The 22,805-nt window shown below is 38.4% G+C and overlaps 2 protein-coding genes across 2 annotated transcripts; both read right to left on the minus strand.

Annotated features, from left to right (window-relative positions):
* Nucleotides 1-3,569: 3,569 nt before the first annotated feature.
* Nucleotides 3,570-8,730, minus strand: LOC105384557 (polycomb protein eed-A). The gene is made up of 7 exons (XM_048621825.1): nt 8,564-8,730; nt 8,314-8,456; nt 7,856-8,027; nt 6,236-6,775; nt 5,097-5,249; nt 4,449-4,565; nt 3,570-3,985 (listed from the first exon to the last, which is right to left on the minus strand). Exons 1-7 carry the CDS (start codon nt 8,585-8,587, stop codon nt 3,890-3,892), a joined length of 1,245 nt encoding a protein of 414 aa, XP_048477782.1. The 5' UTR covers nt 8,588-8,730; the 3' UTR covers nt 3,570-3,889.
* Nucleotides 8,731-8,807: 77 nt separating this feature from the next.
* Nucleotides 8,808-16,713, minus strand: LOC105384575 (transmembrane protease serine 9). The gene is made up of 6 exons (XM_038119608.2): nt 16,485-16,713; nt 13,740-13,899; nt 10,326-10,516; nt 9,988-10,085; nt 9,542-9,704; nt 8,808-9,226 (listed from the first exon to the last, which is right to left on the minus strand). Exons 1-6 carry the CDS (start codon nt 16,543-16,545, stop codon nt 9,090-9,092), a joined length of 810 nt encoding a protein of 269 aa, XP_037975536.2. The 5' UTR covers nt 16,546-16,713; the 3' UTR covers nt 8,808-9,089.
* Nucleotides 16,714-22,805: the final 6,092 nt, after the last annotated feature.

The following is a 22,805-nucleotide window of genomic DNA, read 5'->3' on the forward strand; positions in this document are numbered from 1 at the left end:
GAATCGTATCGCAAGGAAATAAAACATGTTAACAATTAGCTTAACTTAGTAAGACGGGAATCACTCACGCACGCTATGGTATAAATTGAATGATATTGTTATAAGTAAGAAAAATAGGCTAATTTTATCTTATAGTTTCTATACTTTTCTTTCACCTATAACGTGTTGTGTGAAAGAGGTAAAACAAGTCTATTTGGCTTACTTCACAGTGCCTACATCGATAATTCAATTAACTATACATACATACATTTTTGCTCACAATTTCGTTGACTGACTATAAATCTGGGACCTCATACAGTATTGTGAATTCTTATGACCACTTGTAGAATAACTTTTAATCCGCTAACTCGTGTGTACATTATACTTTTATAGTATTATGGAGCTCTCTTCGATCAACTTGATAATAATTAACTATAAGTACACTTACCTACTCTTAACTGTATACTTAGCTACTTAGAAGCTAACACACATTAGTGTTTTCTATAAAATAAGTCCTAATTATTACTGCGGTTGTAAATTTTTGAGATGACGGGTAAATAGTAAAAAAAAACATTTCATTCTAGTATTTACTAAAAATAATCTAATGATTTTGTTGATCGAAGTAGAGCGAATGAAGCTTGTTGATAGCCCTACTCACCGCCTTAAATAATTAAGCCTGTCCAATTATTGTAACGAAATCTAAGAATACTGAATTAAAAATAATAGTTTTAATATTATTTTGCGAAGTAAAAAAATCTGGTAAACGTTATACTATCGTACAACGAACGAACGAACTTTTAGGAGATGGAGAAAGTTGTGGCTCAGACAACGACTAACTGACTCAGTTACTGAACTTCTAAATACGCAAATCTACAACTTTCACTGCTAAATTACATATTCCCAAAACTTGACGTTGGTAATAAAATAAGTAAAATATTATTTATGAATGTATACATCTTAAACTTATCGATCTGATAGGGATGTCAACACTTATGAGCTCTTCATTACTATAACTCATATTAATAAATCACATACGATTAATGATTCAACAAACGTGCACTACTATACTAATGTATCTTCCACTAGTCTTCACTTCTTCTAAACTTTAAAACTCTATCGAATAGTCTACGATATGGTATAAGACAGTATAAGTAATGGTAATATCATAGTGTAGGTTGAGGTCTTTAATGTATGACACCATATACTTGCAGCTATTTCATCATAGGTGAAACGATCATACATTAAAATTAAAAACAAAAAGACCAAAGATGGCGACCAAAGTTGGGCATAAAATTGTTCTTTCAATAATTAGTCAAGTGAATTTTAAATAACCAGGGTACTCGTGTGTGAGACTACAAACGAACTCGAAACTCATGTTACTGTAGTGCATAGGTTTATTAAGTTAGATTATAAACTGTGTTAGTAGCCCCAATACTATATTTATACATGTTATGGACACATCATGCACCATTAAATCATAAAATAACGAGCAACTTCTCTAAACATCCGAAATATACAACAAAAAAATATCAAAGTACATAACTAGAAATAAGCAAATATACTTAAAATCTGTGCAAATTATACCAATAAACCTACTTTGATATCACCACATTAACACTGAAGCCTGTAATCCCTAACGCGGTATTAGGTTCTTTGTTGCTCCTACTAACTACTTGTAATGTTTTGTCCTGTGAATTGAATGACGATGTGGTTGACGACTGATTGAAGTATTATTTAATAAATCCTTGAAGCGATATGTTGCTACCGCTAGTTTAGGTGAATACGCTATTTTATTCTATTATCTAAAACATAGGTAGACTTGGATTTTTTAAAACCTTTGATGCTATGGAAAAAATTGGATTTATTCAAATCAAATTACAGTTATAACTACCGTGATCATGCATTTCCAATTTTAGTTTCAGAGGAGCTAATATTTTCGACTAATATTAGAGCAATTAAAAATGACAATATATTCGTCTTATATAATAATCTAATATCCCTTTTCACATGACGTATTGCTGGAAAGAGCTGGTTACCGAATGCGCAATGGTTTAAATTGTAAGCTATACCGTTGCGTTCAAATGTTAATTTAGAGTTATGGTGCCTTCAAAAGTAGAATGATTGTTGTATGTTTAGTTCTGTTTGTATGTGATGTCGTTTATATAAATGTTATCGTTAGTCCGTGCTTTATGTTCTGTGTTAGCCCTTTGTAAAACGTTTACCAATATGAAGTATTATTTATTATTAATTATGAATACAGGTTTATAGGAACACACTTGTTTTTCTATAGGGCTTGTGCAGCGCGAATTTATAAGAAATAAAAATTGTTGATTACTTTTCCCTGCCAGATCAGTGACAAAAAGCCACTACATTTTATACTTCGTTCAAGAAAGAGTGGTTTGAATGTCTATATCTATTTACTTAGTAATAATCTCACCATTAAGTTAGCCGACGTTGTATAATTGTATACTTTGCTAACCCGAGTTAATTTGGTAACATGGTATGATTGATTAGATTATTTACTTAGTAATAATCTCACCATTAAGTTAAGTCGACGTTGTATAATTGTATACTTTGCGGATAGCTCAATGTATTAGTTGTGACTGTGATGTTATATTTTGAAATGTATTCAAATTTCCTACCAACTTTTACTGTAATACATGAATTAGATAAGTACATTAAGTTTAAGTGATCTCAATAATGTCCCAAAGATAAATAAAATAACGAACTAAAAATGTTTTATAATAAAAGGAATCGCCACATTTGTTTTGTGAAAACATTACCTATGATCTCAAAGAATTTGATATTTATATTGGTTACTGGTTTAAATTAAATCCACTCAGGTTAAATTAGAGTTTTTAAAGACTGAACTAAAAGGAATTTGACTAAAATTCAATTACGTTGTCGTTATCATTAAGTCTAGTTTAGATTTAGGGTGAATAGCTAATAGCTGTAGGCGGAATCTGTGTTAGACGAAAACGAATCGTATTTAGACAGGGTGAATCTGGCAGTTAATAACACTATTATGAATAAACATTTCCTACACATCTCCGACTATTATCTACTTGATTATTATGGAAATGTAGCAGAAACACGTTGGTATTCAAAAAACAAAAGTCGTTCAGAATGAGACCCTCATTTGTCTTACATACCTACCATTTAATTATTGAAACACCCTGTATAAGAGAATATTAATCCCAGATGACTTAATACATACTGTATAAGACTTGGCAGTATCGGTACCTCGTATGTATTCCGCGCGACTATGTATCACACACGTTATGTACCTGTTATGTTTTCGTTGTACCTAATTGTACGTATTGGATGTTAGATGCGAGTAGCTGACACCACACATGCCCCTGTGATTTTGTTATAATGTAGTGACGTAATTTGTTATTTAGTACCAAAAATAAACGAATGCCGTAAAATTGTATTGACTTTGATTTCTGTTATTCATGCACTACTTACCTACCTTTTATAACTCAGACCAACTACAAATTTTATAAGCATCACTTCACTTGATTACCTACCATTTACTTTTCTGATATAAAGAATAAAAGGTTTAGGTTATTTCAGTTTAAAAATACTTGTTACAGAAAAAAAAAGTTTAATTTGACTAAACCAGTCTTAAAACAAGATTAAAATTATGATATCACAAATATCTTACATTTCATGCATAGGATTCATTCATTACTTAAACAGAGACCCGCGGGATAACTTGCGGCCAGTCATTTCGATTTCCATGTCAGTCAAGTATTATAAGAAAATTAAATTGATACTAATTAATTAAATTATAACTAGGACATTCTACATACAACGAAGATTTCATGGAGAACTTAATTAGAATGCTCATCAGTGTCACCTAAGTGTTAGGTTTAGATCTAGGTGATCTAGTCGGTCTAGGTCTAGTCTATATGTTGTTGGAGTGGCTGACGCGGTCCCAGCGCCAGATGGTGCCGTCGTCGCAGCACGCCACCAAGATCTTGCCGTTACGGGAAAACGTCACCTGGAACATAACGATCAGGTATTTAATATTAAATTTACAGTCATATAATCGCTATTTGCGCATGTTCCTGCACCTGACTCTTTTGACTGGATCTTTTGTGCATATCCCAAAGGCTTAACCACCTTCCTAAGTTTGGGCAATGTAGACTAGATACGCAGGTTTTCTTACGATGTTTTCCTTTACCGTAAGAGCGATGGCACACATAGGTAATATTTAAATTCCAAAGAACTCAATGTAACATGTCAGCTCCGGGCTGCGAAACCGCATCCCTAGCGTGAGAAGCGAGCGCTTACCTGACTGAGCTACCACGGCTCAAGCTGCATTGTCATGGTTATGCTATAATTTTCGAGAGTGGTGGTGATGATCTGACGGCCTCTATTTTGGTCATCCGATAGCCTGAAGCTACTACACAATGTTAAATTATCATATCGCTGCATGTGTATGTGTGTGTGTATGTACTAACCTGCCTCACAGCGGCGGCGCAGCGCGGGTGAACGAGGTGGGAGAACTTGGAGCCGCCCGCCACCGCCGCCAGCTCCCACACCATCACCTTGCCGCACTGGTTGCCCAGCGCTATCACCTGAGCAATACAATGTTATGTTATAGTAGTCATAGAGGTATATAAAGCGTAAGGATAACAAAAACTGAAAGGGGTAGGCATTATCATAATGAAGCCTGTTTAGTGTCCCACTGCTGTGCAAAGGTCTCCTTATAAGTAAGCTGACCACTGATAGTCCAATTTAGGGTAAGGCCACACGAGCGTAATTTTGTGAGTTGTGCACATATTTCTGCCGGAATACGCGACTCACAACTCACAAAATTACGCTCGTGTGGCATCACCCTTTTTAAGTATTGCATTTATCATGTAGGTACTTATGTCTCATATACGTAGGTATAAAAAAACCGTAATTAAAATAGATCCCCCCGTGCCTGGAATCGAATTATCGAAACTGGAACTTTCCAAAATATCTCAGCCACGATTTGCCACGTTCATAACATAAATTTAAAAGATAAAGTTGTTACTCAGGCCGAAAATATTAGGCGTTGAATTACAGTAAAACAAACTGGCTTATCTCTCCAAAAAATACCAAGTTTCCCAGCTCCAACTCACCCGCTGACAATAATCCACGGCGAACCGTATGAACCAGATGTCGCACTCCTTGTAGTCGAAGCGGTGCACCATGGTGACGGCGCTGTCTCCGGGCCGCGGGTCGGTCTCCTCCAGCCGGCCCGGCTTCCAGCAGATTATTGAGTTCTCGCAGGACTGTGGGGGGAGGGTGGGTATTTAAACACTTTATTGGATGACACATGTCTGCATGAGAAGGTCAGTAAACACTCAGTCATGGAGTCAGATGTCAACCCAGAGTATACAAAAGGACTTATCGCCTAAATGCGACTTCTACTAGTGGTAGGAAAGTTAGGATTACATTTTTGGTTTTCTCCTTAGCGTGTCGACAAACACGAGATACTAGTCCAATTAGTGTTGCCCAAATTCAGTCTTGGTCTTGCAGTCTTGGTCTTGTTCTTGCGTTTTTGCAAGACCAAGACCAAGAACAAGACCGCGTATTTTTAGCAAGACCAAGACCAAGACTGACCGTGCAAGACTTGAGCAAGAACAAGACATAGCCTGCAAGACTCTTGCGTCTTGCAGAGCGCTATTTCACTGAGTAGTTAGGTGTAACAGTTCGGTGTATAGGTAAGTACGCTTAGGAATTCTATGAGATGCAAAAAACTGTATCAAAGAAAATGAAAAACTGGACCTATGCGCATTACTACTAATACCATAAACATAGCGAATAAAAAAATATCTATTAAAATCAAAAAGTAAACTTTAATAAATAGTAATAGACTAATAGGTAATTGCAAGACTTGCAAGACTCTTGCTGCAAGACCAAGACCAAGACCAAGACTGGGAACGCAAGACCAAGACCAAGACCAAGACCAGGTGTATTGGCGCAAGACCAAGACCAAGACTGGCTAAGTCTCGTCTTGTTCTTGCATTTGGGCAACACTAAGTCCAATATAGGGCTCATCGTCGTGATAAAAGGATTAGCCACAGCCAGTCAGAATAGCATTTATTTTGGGATAGATGGACGAACAGACCTTTTGCATGTAGTTTCAAGTTTAAATGTATTCATTCTCGTTCCCATCCATACCAATCTATGTATTAATTATATTTGTGAAACAATTACAGATACTCTTTACATGAAACTGTAATGATTATTGACAGAAGAAATCCAGGGAACTCACCTTAGACAAAATGAGATCACCCATCCACCGAACGCAGTCCACATAGTTTCTATGAATATCCCGTGTCGAGAAGTCGGGGAAATGCTCCTTCAGCGAGTTGAAGGGCCTCAGAGCCCTGTGAGGGTTGAATGTGTAGCTCTGCTTGATGGCTTCATTCATCGACGGCTTATCCAACCTCCACAGTTTCAGAGAATGATCCATACCACATGACATTATCCTTTCACCTTTCAGATCAAAGTCAGCACTCAGCACCTCATCTCTATGGCCTTCCACCCCTCCAAAGATAGCGATGCATACATCGGAAACAATATTCCATAGTCTCAGAGCATGGTCTTTGCTAGCGGAGAGCAGTAAGTTTGGATCTCGTGGGTGGAACTTGACTTCGTTGATAGCGTGGCCGTGGCCAATATAGTGTTTGATGCACGTCTGTGTGGATGGCTGGAAGATGCGGATGATGCCTCTTGATCCAGCCACAGCTAGTAGAGGCAGCATTGATTCTTCTTCATATGACCATGCACATGTGTAGAAAGTTTCATCAACCTGTGGTGAAGGAAATTGTTGTTAGTACATTGATGCAGTTATTTATTTATTAAACCAGTAGTTATTGGTGTATTTTAAAGAACATTATCTGTCTCAATAGTTACTTACCTACTTTCGAGATGTTGTATGAATATAGGTATTTATTGTATATATATAGGATGTATGTATGTTTGTAATAATAATAATATAATAATAGTATAATTGTATGTGTGTAAATAATGGTATGTAGGTATATTAGTTAGAATATGTAACTTATGTTAGTATTTATGTAGCTATAGTCATCATTAAGTCCTCTAACTCCACGAGGAGCATAGGGCCTCCACAGTTCTTCTCCAGACGTTCCTGTCCTGGGCTCTTTCTTTGGCTTCGTCCCAGGAGATTCCGACGGCATTGAGGTCGCTGAGAATGGATCGCCTCCAAGTTATTGCAGGTCGCCCTTTGCGCCGTCTGCCCTGCGGCGGATTCCAATCTAACGCCATTTTGGCGATATTCCCCTCTAGTAGCTATAGTATGTATGGTTTATTTAGCTATATTATAAGTAGTTAGGTAGTAGGTACACCGCCCTCAAATTTTCTTTACTTTTATTTCTTTATGTTTAAGGTTACCTGTAAGAGATCGCTCTAAGCGATAAGGTCCCCTATTGTTCATTGTTCCTAGTTTATAAGTTCTCTTTGTATGTTTTAATTTGTGGTGTTCAATAAAGATATATTCTATTCTATTTTATATTTGCGAATTAAGAGTATTATTTTCTTCCAATGAAATTTTTCATCTCAGCATATTAGGTTACTGAAAAACACTGCGGTCCAACTATGGTTTGTCAACATCAAATTAATTGAATTGTTTAGGGCAGATTTTCCACAAGTGACTTTATTTTAGTGTAGTGGTGCACTAGGCCAGTGTGGTGGACTAGGCCTAAAACCCTTTCTTTATTGGAAGGAGACACATGCCCCAGCAGTGGGGACGTGATGGGTTGTGATGGTGATGATGGTGTAGTGGTGGCAATTGGGCAATAATAGTAGCAGGCCATGCAGAAACAAACATCCTTACAAACAACAGAATATAATACAACATAAAACATACATCAGGGTCAGCATAGCACTGCAAGAACTTGAACCCTCCAGTCTCCGGGCACTCATATATGGAGACTCGGTTGCTGCCGACCACTGCAAACACCTGCGGCTGCCCCTCGCCGAGGTGGTGGTTGAACTGGCATCCAAACAGGGGCTGGCCATGGTCCTCCTTTGCACTGCAACTGTAGGAAACAGGTTTTTTTTAAACTTCTTGGCTGATTAGCTTTGATTGATTCTGTTTTTAAATATTAACCAATAGGCTATTCTAGAAATAATGCTTGGCCAGTGCAAGTAGTTTATTGGGTGTTAGAAAGTTATAAATAAACATTTGGACCAAATTTAAAACAATAACAATGAAAAAGTAGGCGTAGCAATGCAACTTTGCATAACCAAGGTCAGTGAGTGTTAATTTAATCTACAAATGATTATCCTATAAGAATAGAAACTAAATCAATGGATAATACTTACTTGAACTTGTATGGGGGTTTGACTTGCTTTGTTGTGTTCTTCTTCTTGCCCCGTTTACGCTTTTTTAACCGAGGATTAGTCGGAGTCTCACTTCTTGAGGTATTGTCTGTGTTTGAGGTACTACCGACACTAGATGTATCATCCTGTACATAAAAATAAGTGCATACAATACAAGTAATACGAGTAAAATAGAACAAAAGAACGTTAACTCTGGTGCACTTATCAACATTACATATTCAGAGATACTTACGGCTTCATTATCAGAGAAATTCATTGATCCTAGAACGTAACACTTAATAAATTGTAGGAATGAGTTACCGATATAATACTGGATACGAAAAAATATTATATTTCTGCTGAAAATAAACGTCCGTAAAACCGAATTCTAACCTAAAAATGCTTAACGTCAACAACTCAAACAACTTGTCAAATTTTCGCGGCAAAAGCATATGTTTTTTTCTGCCAGGCAAAAGAAATCAAACATACAGACAACGTTATTTTCACATTTTTTATTTTATTTACTTATCAAATAGGTACCTTTGTATTCTAAAACAACACATTCTAGGAATCACAGCCTTTACATTTAAATTATGGTATAACGTAAATTAAATAAAACATAAATGATAAGGTAACACTAACTTAAACTTACTTATAATACTGCTCAACAAATACCTGTTTTTACTAGGAAACTGTTCCTTAAACTTAAATATTTAATCTACTGCATTTGGTAACTTTCACTGTGTCTTTTCACCTGAAGTTGTTTAAACTGTTAACTATTAATAAAACCTTGCTGGTGGTTCACATAGGCAAGCATGTCGCAACACAACTTTTAGCCAGGATAAGAACTTATCAACCCTGGCGTATACTCCTGGGTAGCCTTGTCGAGCGCAGCCTCTGCCCCAGGATACTATTCCTGAAAAACAAAACATATTTTTCATTTCAACTGCTGTAAAGGCCAGAATATTAACGGCCAGTATTTATTTTTTTAATGTCTCGACTCTCGAACCAGCCAGTATTGTATATTGCCTTTTGCCTCAGAATAATAACGACTTTACATTTTTGCATATTGCCTGTGCCGAAGCGGGGTGGTCTCCTTCAACTAACCAAATTTCAGACTGTTTTACAAGGAATGCACCTGGAATAGCTACTTACCCAAAGGTAAATAAATCGTGCACCGAACTTCTTACCCAAGACCTCCATGGAGGTCAAAACCTCAGAACTAACTTACCAACAACAGTATAATAGGGTTGCGGCAGCAGCAGCGGTCCGCCGGAGTCCCCGCTGCAGGCGTCGCGCTTGGGGGCGTTGGCGCAGAGCATGCGGGGAGTCACCTTCCTCTTGCCGTACCCCGCGCCCGTGCATTCCTCGTGAGCCCAGATCTGCACTTCCGCCTGTTAGGAACGGTAGTTTTAGATGGGCTAGACGAAATTAAGCATCTTATTAGGTGGATTACAACTAAATTTGGCTGTAAGAGGTACAATGTACTTAACTATGTACCTATGTATGTAAGTCATAGCCATCAGTTACTTACAGAACTTTCAGATTGCAGAGCTTCACATCTCATTCATATTACAGTAGGTACTGTACAAAATCCAACAGATAATCCAGTGGATAACCTTTTTTGTGATGGGTGAATTTAGTTTCTCTAGCGCTGTTTTTTTATTGAATACGTACCTTCATAGGAATATTAGAGGAGGGTCCCTTTTCTATCGTACTGCCCCATCCAGAAACTATCGCCTCTGTTCCGCCAGGAAAGTCTTCATCATCCATTTCTGAAACCATAAAAAATCATTAAGCACCAATAATGTAATTAACATTAATGTTAGGTAGGTACTAATTAACTAGGTAGCGGGACGAACAGTCGTCAAAGAGGTATGCTTAGTATTATGCCTAAAAATGTTCGTTGGAGTGCATGGACACGATGCTTAATTTTGTGTTGAATAACCTATTTCAACCACCAAAACTCGTCTTTGTTTTAGCTGATCAGTAACAGAGCATCGTTGATCACTCACCAGGCAAACACGCGGGTCGATACAGATGGCTCGGCAGAGGGTCAGCGAGCCTCAACACGGCGATGTCGTTGTCATACGTGTATCTGTTGAAGTCGGGGTGCTGGATGACGTTCAGGACCGCGAACCCGCCCGTCTCTGTGCTGTTCACGTCGTATTCACCAACCAGCACGGACAAACGTGATGCATCCACCCTGGAAGCAGGATTATTGTGTAAGGGTTGCTATATATTCACTAAGGTCATTAAAGCTTTACCACCGAACTGACAAGGGCGCCGTATCTGCCCTAAGGCAAGTTTTCAGAGATGCTGCTGGGATAGAGCCAAAGGGCGAATCTAACTACCTTTAAAGTAACAAGTAGTTAAGTAGTCTTGCTGTCTTATTATTCTGACTGAATGGTGATGGTGATTTCATAGGCCCAGCGCTGCCCTTCATGAGACCCCGACCCACTACTCGAAGAGTGATCTGACTTGTAATGAGTTTAGGTATGTAGTAGAGTATAAGTATATAAATAAGTAGAGTTAAATAAATTTATCGTCCCTCCCAACTTAAATTGAAATAGGGATAACATTAATTACCTTCTTAAGTACCTACCGATTTATCTAAGTACATAATGTATAATCAATCTGCGTTTATTCAAAATAATATGAAAGGTATGAGAGCAAAAAACTCCACGTAGGTAAGTACCTACCTACTCCTCCCTAACGAAAGTGATATTCTTTCAGGATCCATAGGAAACCTCTTCAATTAGTCATAGCTTATACAAATACAGACTTCCTAGGCTCCTGACGCATAACACTTTCATACAAACTGAAAGTTCATCGGCCCACCTTGGCCTTGTTGCTTATTCCGCATTCATCTTTTGTTTCTCGGTATCCTTTCTGTTTAGTTAACGTAGTAAATATGTAGGTAAGAATACTTATTTAGTTTCGGTAGTTTTACTATGAGAGCCAAGTCAAGTGTGTGGATGCTCCGCTTCATTTATCATTCAAAGCGCAGTCGTCCTTACACAGTTCAATAAGAATAGTAAACTATACTAACATAGCACTTAAGTACCTACATAGGTTTAGAATGTTAGTTATGGAAACATATTGATTATTAATAAGCAAGTTGTCCTAGCTAATTATGCTATCCAAGGTATCATAAAAAAATATTCAGCACTAAAAGTATTTAACAGTTGCCAGTTGTCTGCCCACGGATTCACCTTAACAGTTTTGTTACATTATTGTAAGTAAGTAATTAGGCTAGAGCATCATGTTGCTAACCATTGCTGAACAATAGAGTGCACAGTATCTAAAATGGCCTCATTGACTCTAAACGAGGTACGTGACATTGGACCATGAGGCAGTGATGCCTTCTATACTTTGTCATAGAAGATAGGCAATAGGCAGGCCTCAGTGTCAGTCGGACACCTCATGTGTTTTCTTATCTACCTAGTTACTAAACAATGGTGGTCCTAGATTAGCACCCTGAGGGACTCCATAAAAGGTAGGGACTGTGATTGTACTGCATCACCTTTAACTTAATAGCAAGCAAATAAATAATTAATAATTTTTGGGAAACCTATCTACCCACCTAGGTATTGGCAAGTAATTAGAAACATTTCGGGCACACATGTTATAACAATGTGGTGCACTCAACTTCAATAGCCCGACATTGCATATTTGATGGGCAAATATTACTGAGGTCGGTTGCGTAACAAGAAAAGTATGTCAGGCCGATATAAAGGGCCGGGCAGAGAAACAAACACCTGAAGTGCAAGGGACGATATCTGATGTCATCTGAGATGGAATGGTCGTAAAGTCGCAAAGTGGTCTTCAGGGACTAGGTATGAGGAGAAATCAACTGAAAGGATTCCTATGAGTTTTCCAATCTTTGAAGTGTGGAAACAATCACTAGGAATGTGGCTGCTACTAGCAAAACATAGGTATGGTGGTTTATTGCGTTTTCTATTGATTACCTAGGTATAGCATGTAATAGACTAATAATATATTAATAATATATTAATTATAATAGACTAATGATATATTAATTATTAATAATATATATATTAATATATAATAGACTAATAATAATAATTATAAGATTTTTTTAAGAGATTTTTTAGTTTAAGTATGGTGTCAATAAAGAATTTTTATTTATTTTTTATATGTGGCGACACGTCCACTGTTTAGAAGTCATTATAATATCTAGGTATACTACTGAATACCTTATGAAATTACTTATACCTATGTAATTTAAGATATTACGTCGTTTCATATAGGTAGTAAGTATTTTTTGAGATCAGAAACTTTGCAAATACTTACATAAGTATAAATATTATCATATTATTATTATTAAACTCTTTATTGAACAAAATAAATTGTTACAAAGGCGAACTTAATGCTAGCAGCATTTTCTACCAGTTAACCTTTGGTGATGTTGAAAAAGTGATTGGTAGTGCTTACGATAGAAGATGGTCTAAATTGAGTAGTATCATACATTTTGGTAATGGTAGAAAGTATCTAAAGACCGCTAAAGATTGATTTTGCCCAGGCGCTAACTACCTGCCTAAGTACCTACGTGTAGATAATGGCCGAATCAACCAAACCAAACCAAAATAAATAATTTTACTGCATTTAATACTAATATCGGCAGTCTGTTATTTCATCTTCCTAACTACTTTGATGTTCTATGGGCAAATTTATGTAGTAGCCTCATTCTATCAATATTTAGACAAACTTTCTCTGTTTGTTGAACTTACATGTTCTATTGTTTGAAGATGCAAATCCTCACACACCTTTCAGTAAATAAATATAACCATTAAGTAGTCGGCGGTACCTATGTAGAACTTCATACTTTTAGCTTGTTTAAATTGTTTAATGTAGGTACTACCATTGTATTTATAAGTTGTATTTTATAAGTGTTAAACCAATAGATGTCTTTCTTAAATATGTGGAATGTGGAATTAAAAATACGATGGTGTGTCGTCGACGGACTGTTAGTGTTCATTCATGTACTTACTTACCTACCTACAATCCTAACTAATATTATAAATGCGAAAGTAACTGTGTCTGTCTGTCTGTCTGTCTGTCTGTCTGTTACTCTTTCACGCCAAAACTACTGAACGGATTTGAATGAAATTTGGTATACCTACATACGGTCTAGACCCTGGGAAAGAACATAGGCTACTTTTTATCCCGGAATTCCCACGGGAAAACTTTTTAAGGCGAAGCGAAGCGCGCGGGAACAGCTAGTACAAAATAAATTTTAAGTTATCTTATGAACAGATAGCTCAGGAATTTCCTGAAGTGGGAGAAGTTAGCAAATTGTACCTTCTTTGAAATAAGCTCTTTGTCTTTCACTATCAATCAAACCAAAATCCATCAATGATCAAGACCTTCCTTCCACTTGCTTTCACTTCTTTCTACCAACTTACCCATGAACACAGTGCGTGGCGGTGATGAGGTGGTCGGGGGCGACGACGGTGGCGCCGCACACGAACTTGTCGTCCTTCCGCAGCGCCGCCAGCCACGGGAACTCGCCTGGTGACGCCGCCTGCCCGCCCACCACGCGCGCGCCGCGTACCACGCCGCATGCTGGAACCAGATAATCATCATCATCATCAGGTTCTGGGATCCCTAATCAGGTCCTGTGCCATCTGGCAAGCGAAGGAGGGGAACGGCCAAAAACCACGTGGCGTCGCACTATCGTGCAGGAGGCAGCCGCCCTCGGCATGAGCTGGCACGAAGTCGAACCAGATAATACTTATAACTAATTAGCCATTGGTGTTTATATGCAGCTACCTGGGCCACTGTCCAAACATGGCGCCGAAGCGTCGAAAATGAGCTACGAGCCGCTGGACTAAGCTGTAGCGAGGCCAAAAGTACAGCCGAAGATAGGTGGAAGTGGCGGACGTTAGTGGAGACCTGCACCTCTGGGATGCCAGAGGACTGCAACAACCTGGCCCGGTTCTACCTTTTTTGGCCTAAGATTTATTTGCCTAATCTCGTATTGCATAGTAACGTTTGGTCAAAATCTCGTTTCGCCGAAAATCGTATGGCATAAATCTCTTTTAGTAAAAAGTTATTTCGCATAATCTTGTTTAGCCTAATGATGATATAGCCAAAACTTGAATAGCCTAATAATGCTATGGCATAGGTTATATAAAGTAATCATATTCGTTTGGCTTTAACTTTGATGGAGCGTCTCCCTACATAGCGCAAACTGGTGCCTTGTATTTGTGGCCGCTATGTGGGAAACGCTCCGCTCCGCTTCGCTGCGCTCCGCTTTGCTTTTGACGATAATGTGCACCTAACACGCTCCTCCTCGCTTTGCTCGTCGTCGCACCTATCTTTAGGTTTCGATCCCATGGGGTTTAATGGCGTTTGTAATTATTATAATGGTCATTCACTTTCGATATTTTGATCATTTAATATCGTGATTTACGGGATGTAGGAGAAAAATACCTTAATTTGTACATTTATAACATACTTAATATAGTATTTGTAAAGATAATATTAGGAAAAATAAGATTATACCAATACGAACAATTTGAGCATACGAGACTTAGGTGTTTCAAGTTTGTGCCAAAAGAGTTTTAGACGAAACGAGTCTTATGCCACATAAGTCTTGACGAAGTGATGATTCTACCAAAAAAGTTTAGACCTTACGAGTTATGCGAAACGAGTTTAGGGCAATAAAGATTAGGCCAGATGAGGGGAACCGACCTGGCCCACTTAACTAGGAAACAGACAAGAAGTTCATCTTGTCAAGAACCAGATACTTGGGGTAGGTATGAGCCTTTATCCGCTGGTTCTTGTCGGCCAAGCGCTAGGAGAGGTGGAACCATCAGGATTCGTCCTTCTGCTGGTGATCTTTTTTTGTGTCTGAGAAACATCAGTGAGAAACATTTAGATGCAGAAGATTTGCAAGCTGAAATAGCTTGTGGATCATATGGCCAGCTGATAATATCGAGGAACTGATGGTTTACTGCCTAAAAAAAATATGATAACGGTTCACATAAGGTCGAAGACATTCCATTTAGGTACATAGTTATACATTTGCTTGCAAACCTATTAGGTACTATAGGAGCCATTGCATCTAGATATTTGCGACTAAAATATTGGTTCTACTAACTAAAGAACTTTGTGTAAAACAACACGGAAATGTATAAGCGAAGCATAAACAAATGCCTAGGTCAGGTAGACAAAAGGCACCAATGTGTGCATATTATTGTGAAGGTGAGCGCTAATATTTTATGACAAAATGTAAGATAGGTAAGCGGCAAATTAGGTATTGTATCTAACTGAATTAGAGTGTGGTTGTAACTATGTAAAGATGGGGTCGATGTGGAAGCCTAGGACTGAGAGTTGTGTTGTAGCGATCCTCAGCTCAGGAGTAGGTAAGCCTGTAGTTAATGATGATGATGATGATAGTTTATGGCTGTTATGTTAGTTTTAGTGACTTACATAAGTACCTGTAAAAGAAATGATGCTACTTAGGTCATTTTTCGAATTCCAGTCAAACTCCAGCGCAGTTTCACATTGCGCATGCACAGACGAGTAACTAAATGTTTTAAATGAGGATTTTTTAATACCTACTTAATTTAAGATTTGCAGAAGGTAAGCTTTGGTTCTGAATTTCATTGCTGAAATGATCAAGTGTCGATAACTGTCTGCAACTTAGGTACTTTTATGATCAATGTAGGTTACGTTTGCGTGTATAAACCGGCAAGAGCGAATATCTAACATTAGCCGTTAATTTCATAGGAACTCTAAAGCACTAGACAATTTACATCTATTAGGTCTTACATAGATGCCATTACGTAAGGACTTCGTAAGCGCAGGATCTCACATTTGCATGAACTTTACCTTTCTGATTTGCAAGCACCCATCATCGATAAACACTATGCACAAATTGGGCACTATGCACAAATTGCACAGGTAATACCAGTAAGGTATATAAAAAACTTACCAAATAGCGAAACCGTACATAAAGAACTTCACTGCACGAGAAAACAAAGCTTCGAACTTAACTGCTAAACACACCAACACAAATAAACACTGCCACTTACTCAATCTAGATGTAGGTAGGATAACCAATAAGCCTATAAGGCTGCCTTCACTAAGACTGGTGATAAACAAAATAAATTTTCAAAAAAACAATATAAAATCGCACTCACTGCAGGGCTTGCATGAGGAGACTGCGGCCACGGCAGTGAACAAGCAGATGAGGCGGAGCATGTTCGCCGGAGGTGGTCGCAGGTCTGGAAGGCGGGGGAGACGCCCGCCGAGCTATTATAGTCGGCGGGCTTCAGGCTTCGGGGCCAGGGCTGCGGTTTTATGCCAAGTTCATGGCGACGCGACGACCGAGCGACTGTCGGTGGCTGATAGCGCGCCGTGCCCTCACCGCTAGGAGGCGTGGTGGGCGGCGTGCGTACGGCCTATTGTTTGTTTACACTGCTCTTCTGACATTTGGTTTTGCGGCTGATGACGAGACCGATGGAATTTGGTACCATGGAAGTAGAGTTCTGGGTAGTAGAACAGTAGGAAAGTCCTTTACCGAAATATGCATGCCTATTACTTATTAAGAGAAAATATCCTGGATAGATTCAGAAGCGTTTTTCTCTAATGAAAGAGGTTGATCTATAGTGCATGAAATTGGTACTTATCTTTTTTTTTGCCCTGGGTTGGTAGTGCCCTTAATTCTATCTCTCCATAACATGTACTTAGGTAAGAATTTTGTATCTCTACTTTCTAGGCATCCTAGATAGGTACCTAATGTAGAGCTATTTTTGAACCTTGACCCAGCAGCGACTTCTTTTCTCGATTTCGTTGCATAAACAACGATATTTTTTATTATACTTAGTTCCTTATGAATCGGATCCTTATTAATGGCTACTATGATGCAAAAATATAGTGGTTTTCGTAGTTTTGTTCATTACATAATCTAGATGTAAAAAAGAGACGCATATTTTTCTGCCTAGTAGAGGTAGTAAGATCCTTGGGTTCGGTGATAGTGATAAATTAATAAAATATACTAGTTAGAAGGGCATAAAGCGAAAACCAAGTCTCGGAGCTATTAAGCTAAGTGTGATGGTGTGGAAATTTTTGGAGACAGCGTAGTTACTTATAGACCTGTATTCTGAAGAATGTGGTGGATCTGGTATGGGACCACGGTACCGGATGAGCAAAAATCTCCAAAATATTCGGACATCATTAGCAATCATTACCCAACCACCTTATGCAACGCAAGGATATACGCACTGAGCATTTTAAATTTTGCAATTTTTATCGGTCAGAAGCAACTTTTATGCATTCTTTGTCGAAGCTCTTTACTGACCTACCTTTAAATTGAGATTTTGTGATTGCCACAGTAATTCTACGGCGCCATGCGCGCTTTCTTGCATTATTTATCACGTCTGCTGCTAAATGATATGGTTTTGCTAAATGGTATAAATTATGCTTTCTTTTATGACGACAGATTCAGTTTAATTAGGCAAGACATTCCATTTTTAGTTAACCGTTAATTTTCCATTCTGTTTCGAAATTAATTTTTGTATCGTAGGTATATCATCGAATACAGTTATCTCAAATATGTACCAAAGGACGAAGTGAATTGTTATAAAATTTTATCAAAGGTCAGAAAACGTGGTGTTTTGGCGTTCGTTGTGGAAAAGAAAAGCCCTTCGCTGTATTGACAAGAGATATACCGAATCTAACATCACTTCCTGTAACATGGCATTTGTTGGATGGATGTAAACACGGCTGGCCTTGCATCGGCTTTGGTGGAAAAAGCCGTAAGTGGAAACAGTGAATCAGTGCAGACGGAGATCGCGGCAAGTGTGTCAAGGCGATGCGTTGCGCCCGTATTTTGATAACGTTGCAGCCTTCTACTGCTGGGCGCTGATTGATGCACATTTCTTTGTGATAGAGGAAGTGATTAGGGTTTTCTTACACCGTAAATAACGAGGTTTGAAGATTTACTTAATTCGAGCTTCCGCTTGAGCCCCCAAAATGACAAACATGTGTAACTGGTGCACGAATGGAGGACTACCAAGTATGAAGATCATATCAACTGTACCTCAAACCTACATCCAGTAGCGCACCCTGGGCAGCTGAGTAGTCCTAGTTCAGCTCTAGTGTTACACGCTAAAAAGTAGAATAGTTTCTAAATCTTATTTCCCATCAATTGTTGATAATTACCTGATACTTATTATCAAATTAATCATATTTGTAAAGTTTGAAGGACCACTCTGCGGAGTTTTGGTCATCGCTGAAAGATGTAGGTTGATGATATCGATTGTTGCCTAATTATTTATACGTACAAGTAAACAAATAACTTACACAATATTATTTTAAATGATGTAGTAGGTACCTACTTAAAGTACCTAAGTATTTTTTATTATTTTTTACACATCAGTTCTTCACCAATCATTCAAGGTTACCTACATTGTATTGTTATAACTTATTACTGAACGATGGTGGGTGGACATGTATGAGTATTTATTGGCTTTATTTATCAGCTGCCTGCACCCGTGACATAAATAAAGGAGCCCTAACCTGCATGGCATGAGAGGCAGAGGCATGGCCGCCCCACTTAGCCCCAATGTCACCAGGATTATCATATCAATAGGTTGTACAATCATTATGGATAATCTCTACCTTTAGTAACTAGTTAACTCACATGTTTAGTTAAAGACTAAAGTTAACTACCAGCAAGTACTTACCTCCAACTTCTTATATGTATAGCCTAAGGAACTTAATGTTCTGTATATTTCTCGCTATAGCGACACGTAACGTAAGTATACTTAACTAGTAGGGCTCTGCTCTTTCTCGACGATATCAAAAGTAAAAAATAAAATATAAAGTAAAAAAGTAAAGTATAAGTAAAAAATAAAATATAAATACTGAACGAGCATCGAGCACTGAACCAACTTTTGAGAAATTTTGTAAGTACATAGGCTATCTATAATAATAATAATGGCTTGAGACATAAAAAAGGAAACAGGCTACTTTTATACCGAAAATCCTACGGAACCGTCCTACCAATCCGAGAGGAAGCTAGTAAAACACATCAGAACCATAGTAAAATAAATGAACTCGCACTTGACTCTCTATAGAGCTTCAACCTTGCTTGAAAATCTATGCAAATAAGGGCAATATGGCCCTTTGCTTTCAGGAGACATAACCAGCATAAAGATGACCGTGTGAGTGATCTACTTACGAGGAGTGGAAGGTCAGGATCCATATCAGCGTAATAATTATGATTGAAGGTCCTGCAAGACGACGGGTGGCTCAGTGGTTAGGCCCGGGTCTCCTATTTACGCCGTAGGTCGCGTCCAGCGTCACGCCGTAGGCCGCGTCACGATGCTCACTATAGAAATGTACTGATGCGGTCTCCCTCACACGCCGACGTTGGCGCTTAGACGCCGTAGGTAGGCCATAGGACGTTGATCAAAACGTTTATGTCAAAGTCGGACGCCGCATATAGCATAAAATAGGAGACCCAGGCCTTAGAGACTCACACTACTGAGCCGACGGTACTGGGTTCGATCCCCGGCCTCCGGTCAGATATTTAGTACCGTACTCGGGTCCTGGGGGTTGTATTAGGGCATGCAATACCGCAATACCGGTATCCGTAATACCGGGATCCCGGACAAAATTCCCGCTTTTTTCAATACCGGTATTGAAAGTTAATACCGGTATTGAAGTAATACCGGAATCGGACTTTTTTAGGCTATAAATAAAGCGATTAAGATTTAGTTAGCCTTGTGTTCCTATATACTGTGAAAGCGCACTTGTTCCCAACCGTTTAATGTAGTTTTCGGCTGCTAGAAATCTACTGTTGACCATGCGTAAACCGGCACCGGATGTAAAAAAATAATTTATTCTAAAATTTAAACTCTAAAACTTAATTCTCGTAAAAATCTATAACAAAATACACAATATGATTGCATTTTCTTGTTTTATTTTGATGTATACGACATTTAAACACAGTTTATGCCATTTATTACAAGGAAGTCTAAAACCGGTATTAATACCGGGATCCCGGTATTGAGTTGTAATACCGGAACTCAATACCGGTATTGAAAATTGTTCCGGTATTGCATGCCCTAGGTTGTATGTAATGTAAGCGATGTGTAATCAAAGCTAAAGAGATAATGGAATAACCCCACCTATGTCTTGGTAGAGGCTCATTTATCCTGCAGTAAATAATTAAGAACCTAAGAATATTTACTTTGTAAATTAATTTTCGCGAAAAGCTTTCTGTATTTCAATTGCGTGAAACTAGATCTAAACCTCGACAATGTTGTGTTTGACTGTAGCTCGGTAGGACACACTTAACAGTTTCTGTAAGTACCTAGCTAAAAATAATATTTTTTTAATGTCCACATGGGCAGTTACAGTTTTTATACAGAACTTTATGTAAACAGACCTAATTTTCATAACTTCATAGGTATACCTAGTAACCTTTACATAAGTTCGGTTTATTTGATAAAGACAAGGTTTATAATAGGAAGCGGAATGGCGGTAAGTAGGTAAATAGACATAGTTAGGTGTTTCAGGATCAAGTCCAAGGAAATGTGGCATTGTCTACAACTACAAATAAACAGATTTCATCACTGAAACAAACAATGTATTTGCTAGTAAGCAGATAACAGCAGCAGTTTTAAAGATAACGTATAAAATATAAGTACTACTTACTGAAGTTGAAGAGTAAGAGCCTGTTTCACAATGTCTGGTTGGTAGCTACCTGATAAAAGACATGCTGTCACAGTCTAAAACATGATCACTGACAGTGACAGTATGTATTTTATCTCACAGGTAGCCACTAGCCAGACATTGTGAAACAGGGCCTAAGTATCATTTAGCTCCTGCTATTTATTCACTTAATATAAATGTTATGTTACATACGTGGTATCTGGTGCTATAATACTTTTGATCAGGCGTTCATGTCTAGAGCCGAGGTAGGTTTACCATGACTGAGTTTCGTGTTTATATTTAAATTGAAACCAATCGTTATTGTTACTAACTACTTATATCCCTTAAAGAGCTTTATAATTTGGAAATCGCGTAACGCACTTGACTCACATCTCATTTTTGCGTCCATACCAACAACACTGCCGTTAATGTATTGGTTTTAAGGATCAATAATTTTAGGACCATTTTGTCGTGGGACTAGTGAATCGGCTGAATTTCAGAGCGAGGAGTTAGACCTGTCTCATAAGCATGTTTTTTTAATTATTGCGAGCATTTTATTCTACTTGCGACGACGGCGCAAGTGCGAAATTAACTATGGAAGATACATAGGTGGTACATGGGTGGTACCATAGAATAATGCTTGTTATTCTATGGTGGTACATAGCTGTGCCAGTATTTAGGGTTTAGGGTGAGTTTTTTTATCATAACAATCACTGCATTGTTAGGTAACGTTAGACCAAGCTATACTTTTCCCTTCTATCCAATATTTGCATGCAACCTATTTTGCCCACATGAAGAGCAAATCGTTGAGTTATAATTACGCTATTAGCGATAATAATTCCACTGAAATTACTGCCTCTATCATCTATGGAATGCATGACGAGGGTGGCTGAAGTGGATAAAAGTGGTGTGTGCGGGTTCTGAAGTGTACAGTCCTAGAGGTGTTGGTGGCAAGTGGACCGCGGTGTCCTCCGGTGAAAGCGAAGCCCCCTACCATCCTGCGCTTGCGGACGAGTCGCCATCGCATCGTCACTCGTGTTCCTTTTCCAAACAGCGTGCGTCTTTGATCGTGTGAGTGACTTTTAACGTCTCTGTTGCATCGCTATGAGAGTTGGTGCGTTTCCCGTTTCAACTGACTGAAAGTCGTGTGGTGTGCAAAAAATTGCAGTGGCATTTTGACGCCGTGCTGGTCAGTGGTCTTTTATGTTACTTAGAAATTATTCAAGTTACCTTTACTTACCTAGGTAAACAAAAGTTTAATTGAATGATTTTTTTAACCTAACTATATTTAGTTAGTTACCTACCCACAATACCCATGTTGTACCTAGTAGGTAAGTACCTAAGTAGCTGCTTAATTTATTTGTGTCTTTATTTGCTTCGGTATTTAACTACAACTTCCAGAGATCGTTGCGTTCCTGTTCCGTTTCTTTAAAAAAATACCAATGAGTAAGGTTAAAACTAACCGACCTACTTTTATATATCACTGCATGGCTTCATCATCATCAGCCTGTCCAGTACTTATATAGTCGTTCTACTGCTGGACTTCCCACATTGCCCACCACATGTATACAGCCGCTACCGGCTATCGTTTTGTAGTCGGTCCAGGCAGCAGGCTTTTGAGGGCGTCTCGAGAATTCGTGTAGGTACCTATACCTTCCGAATACAGTCATTGGTCCTATAGGTTTGAATTGACATGTAATGTGAGTATAAGTACGTAATCCACTTTCATGACCATTTAATAAATAGGGGAAAACTCTCTACATGTCTACTCTCTATTACCTAGAATCTAATGTGACGAA

This window comes from Plutella xylostella, chromosome 6 (genome assembly GCF_932276165.1).
Source record: "Plutella xylostella chromosome 6, ilPluXylo3.1, whole genome shotgun sequence".
NCBI classification, from domain to species: Eukaryota; Metazoa; Arthropoda; class Insecta; order Lepidoptera; family Plutellidae; genus Plutella; species Plutella xylostella.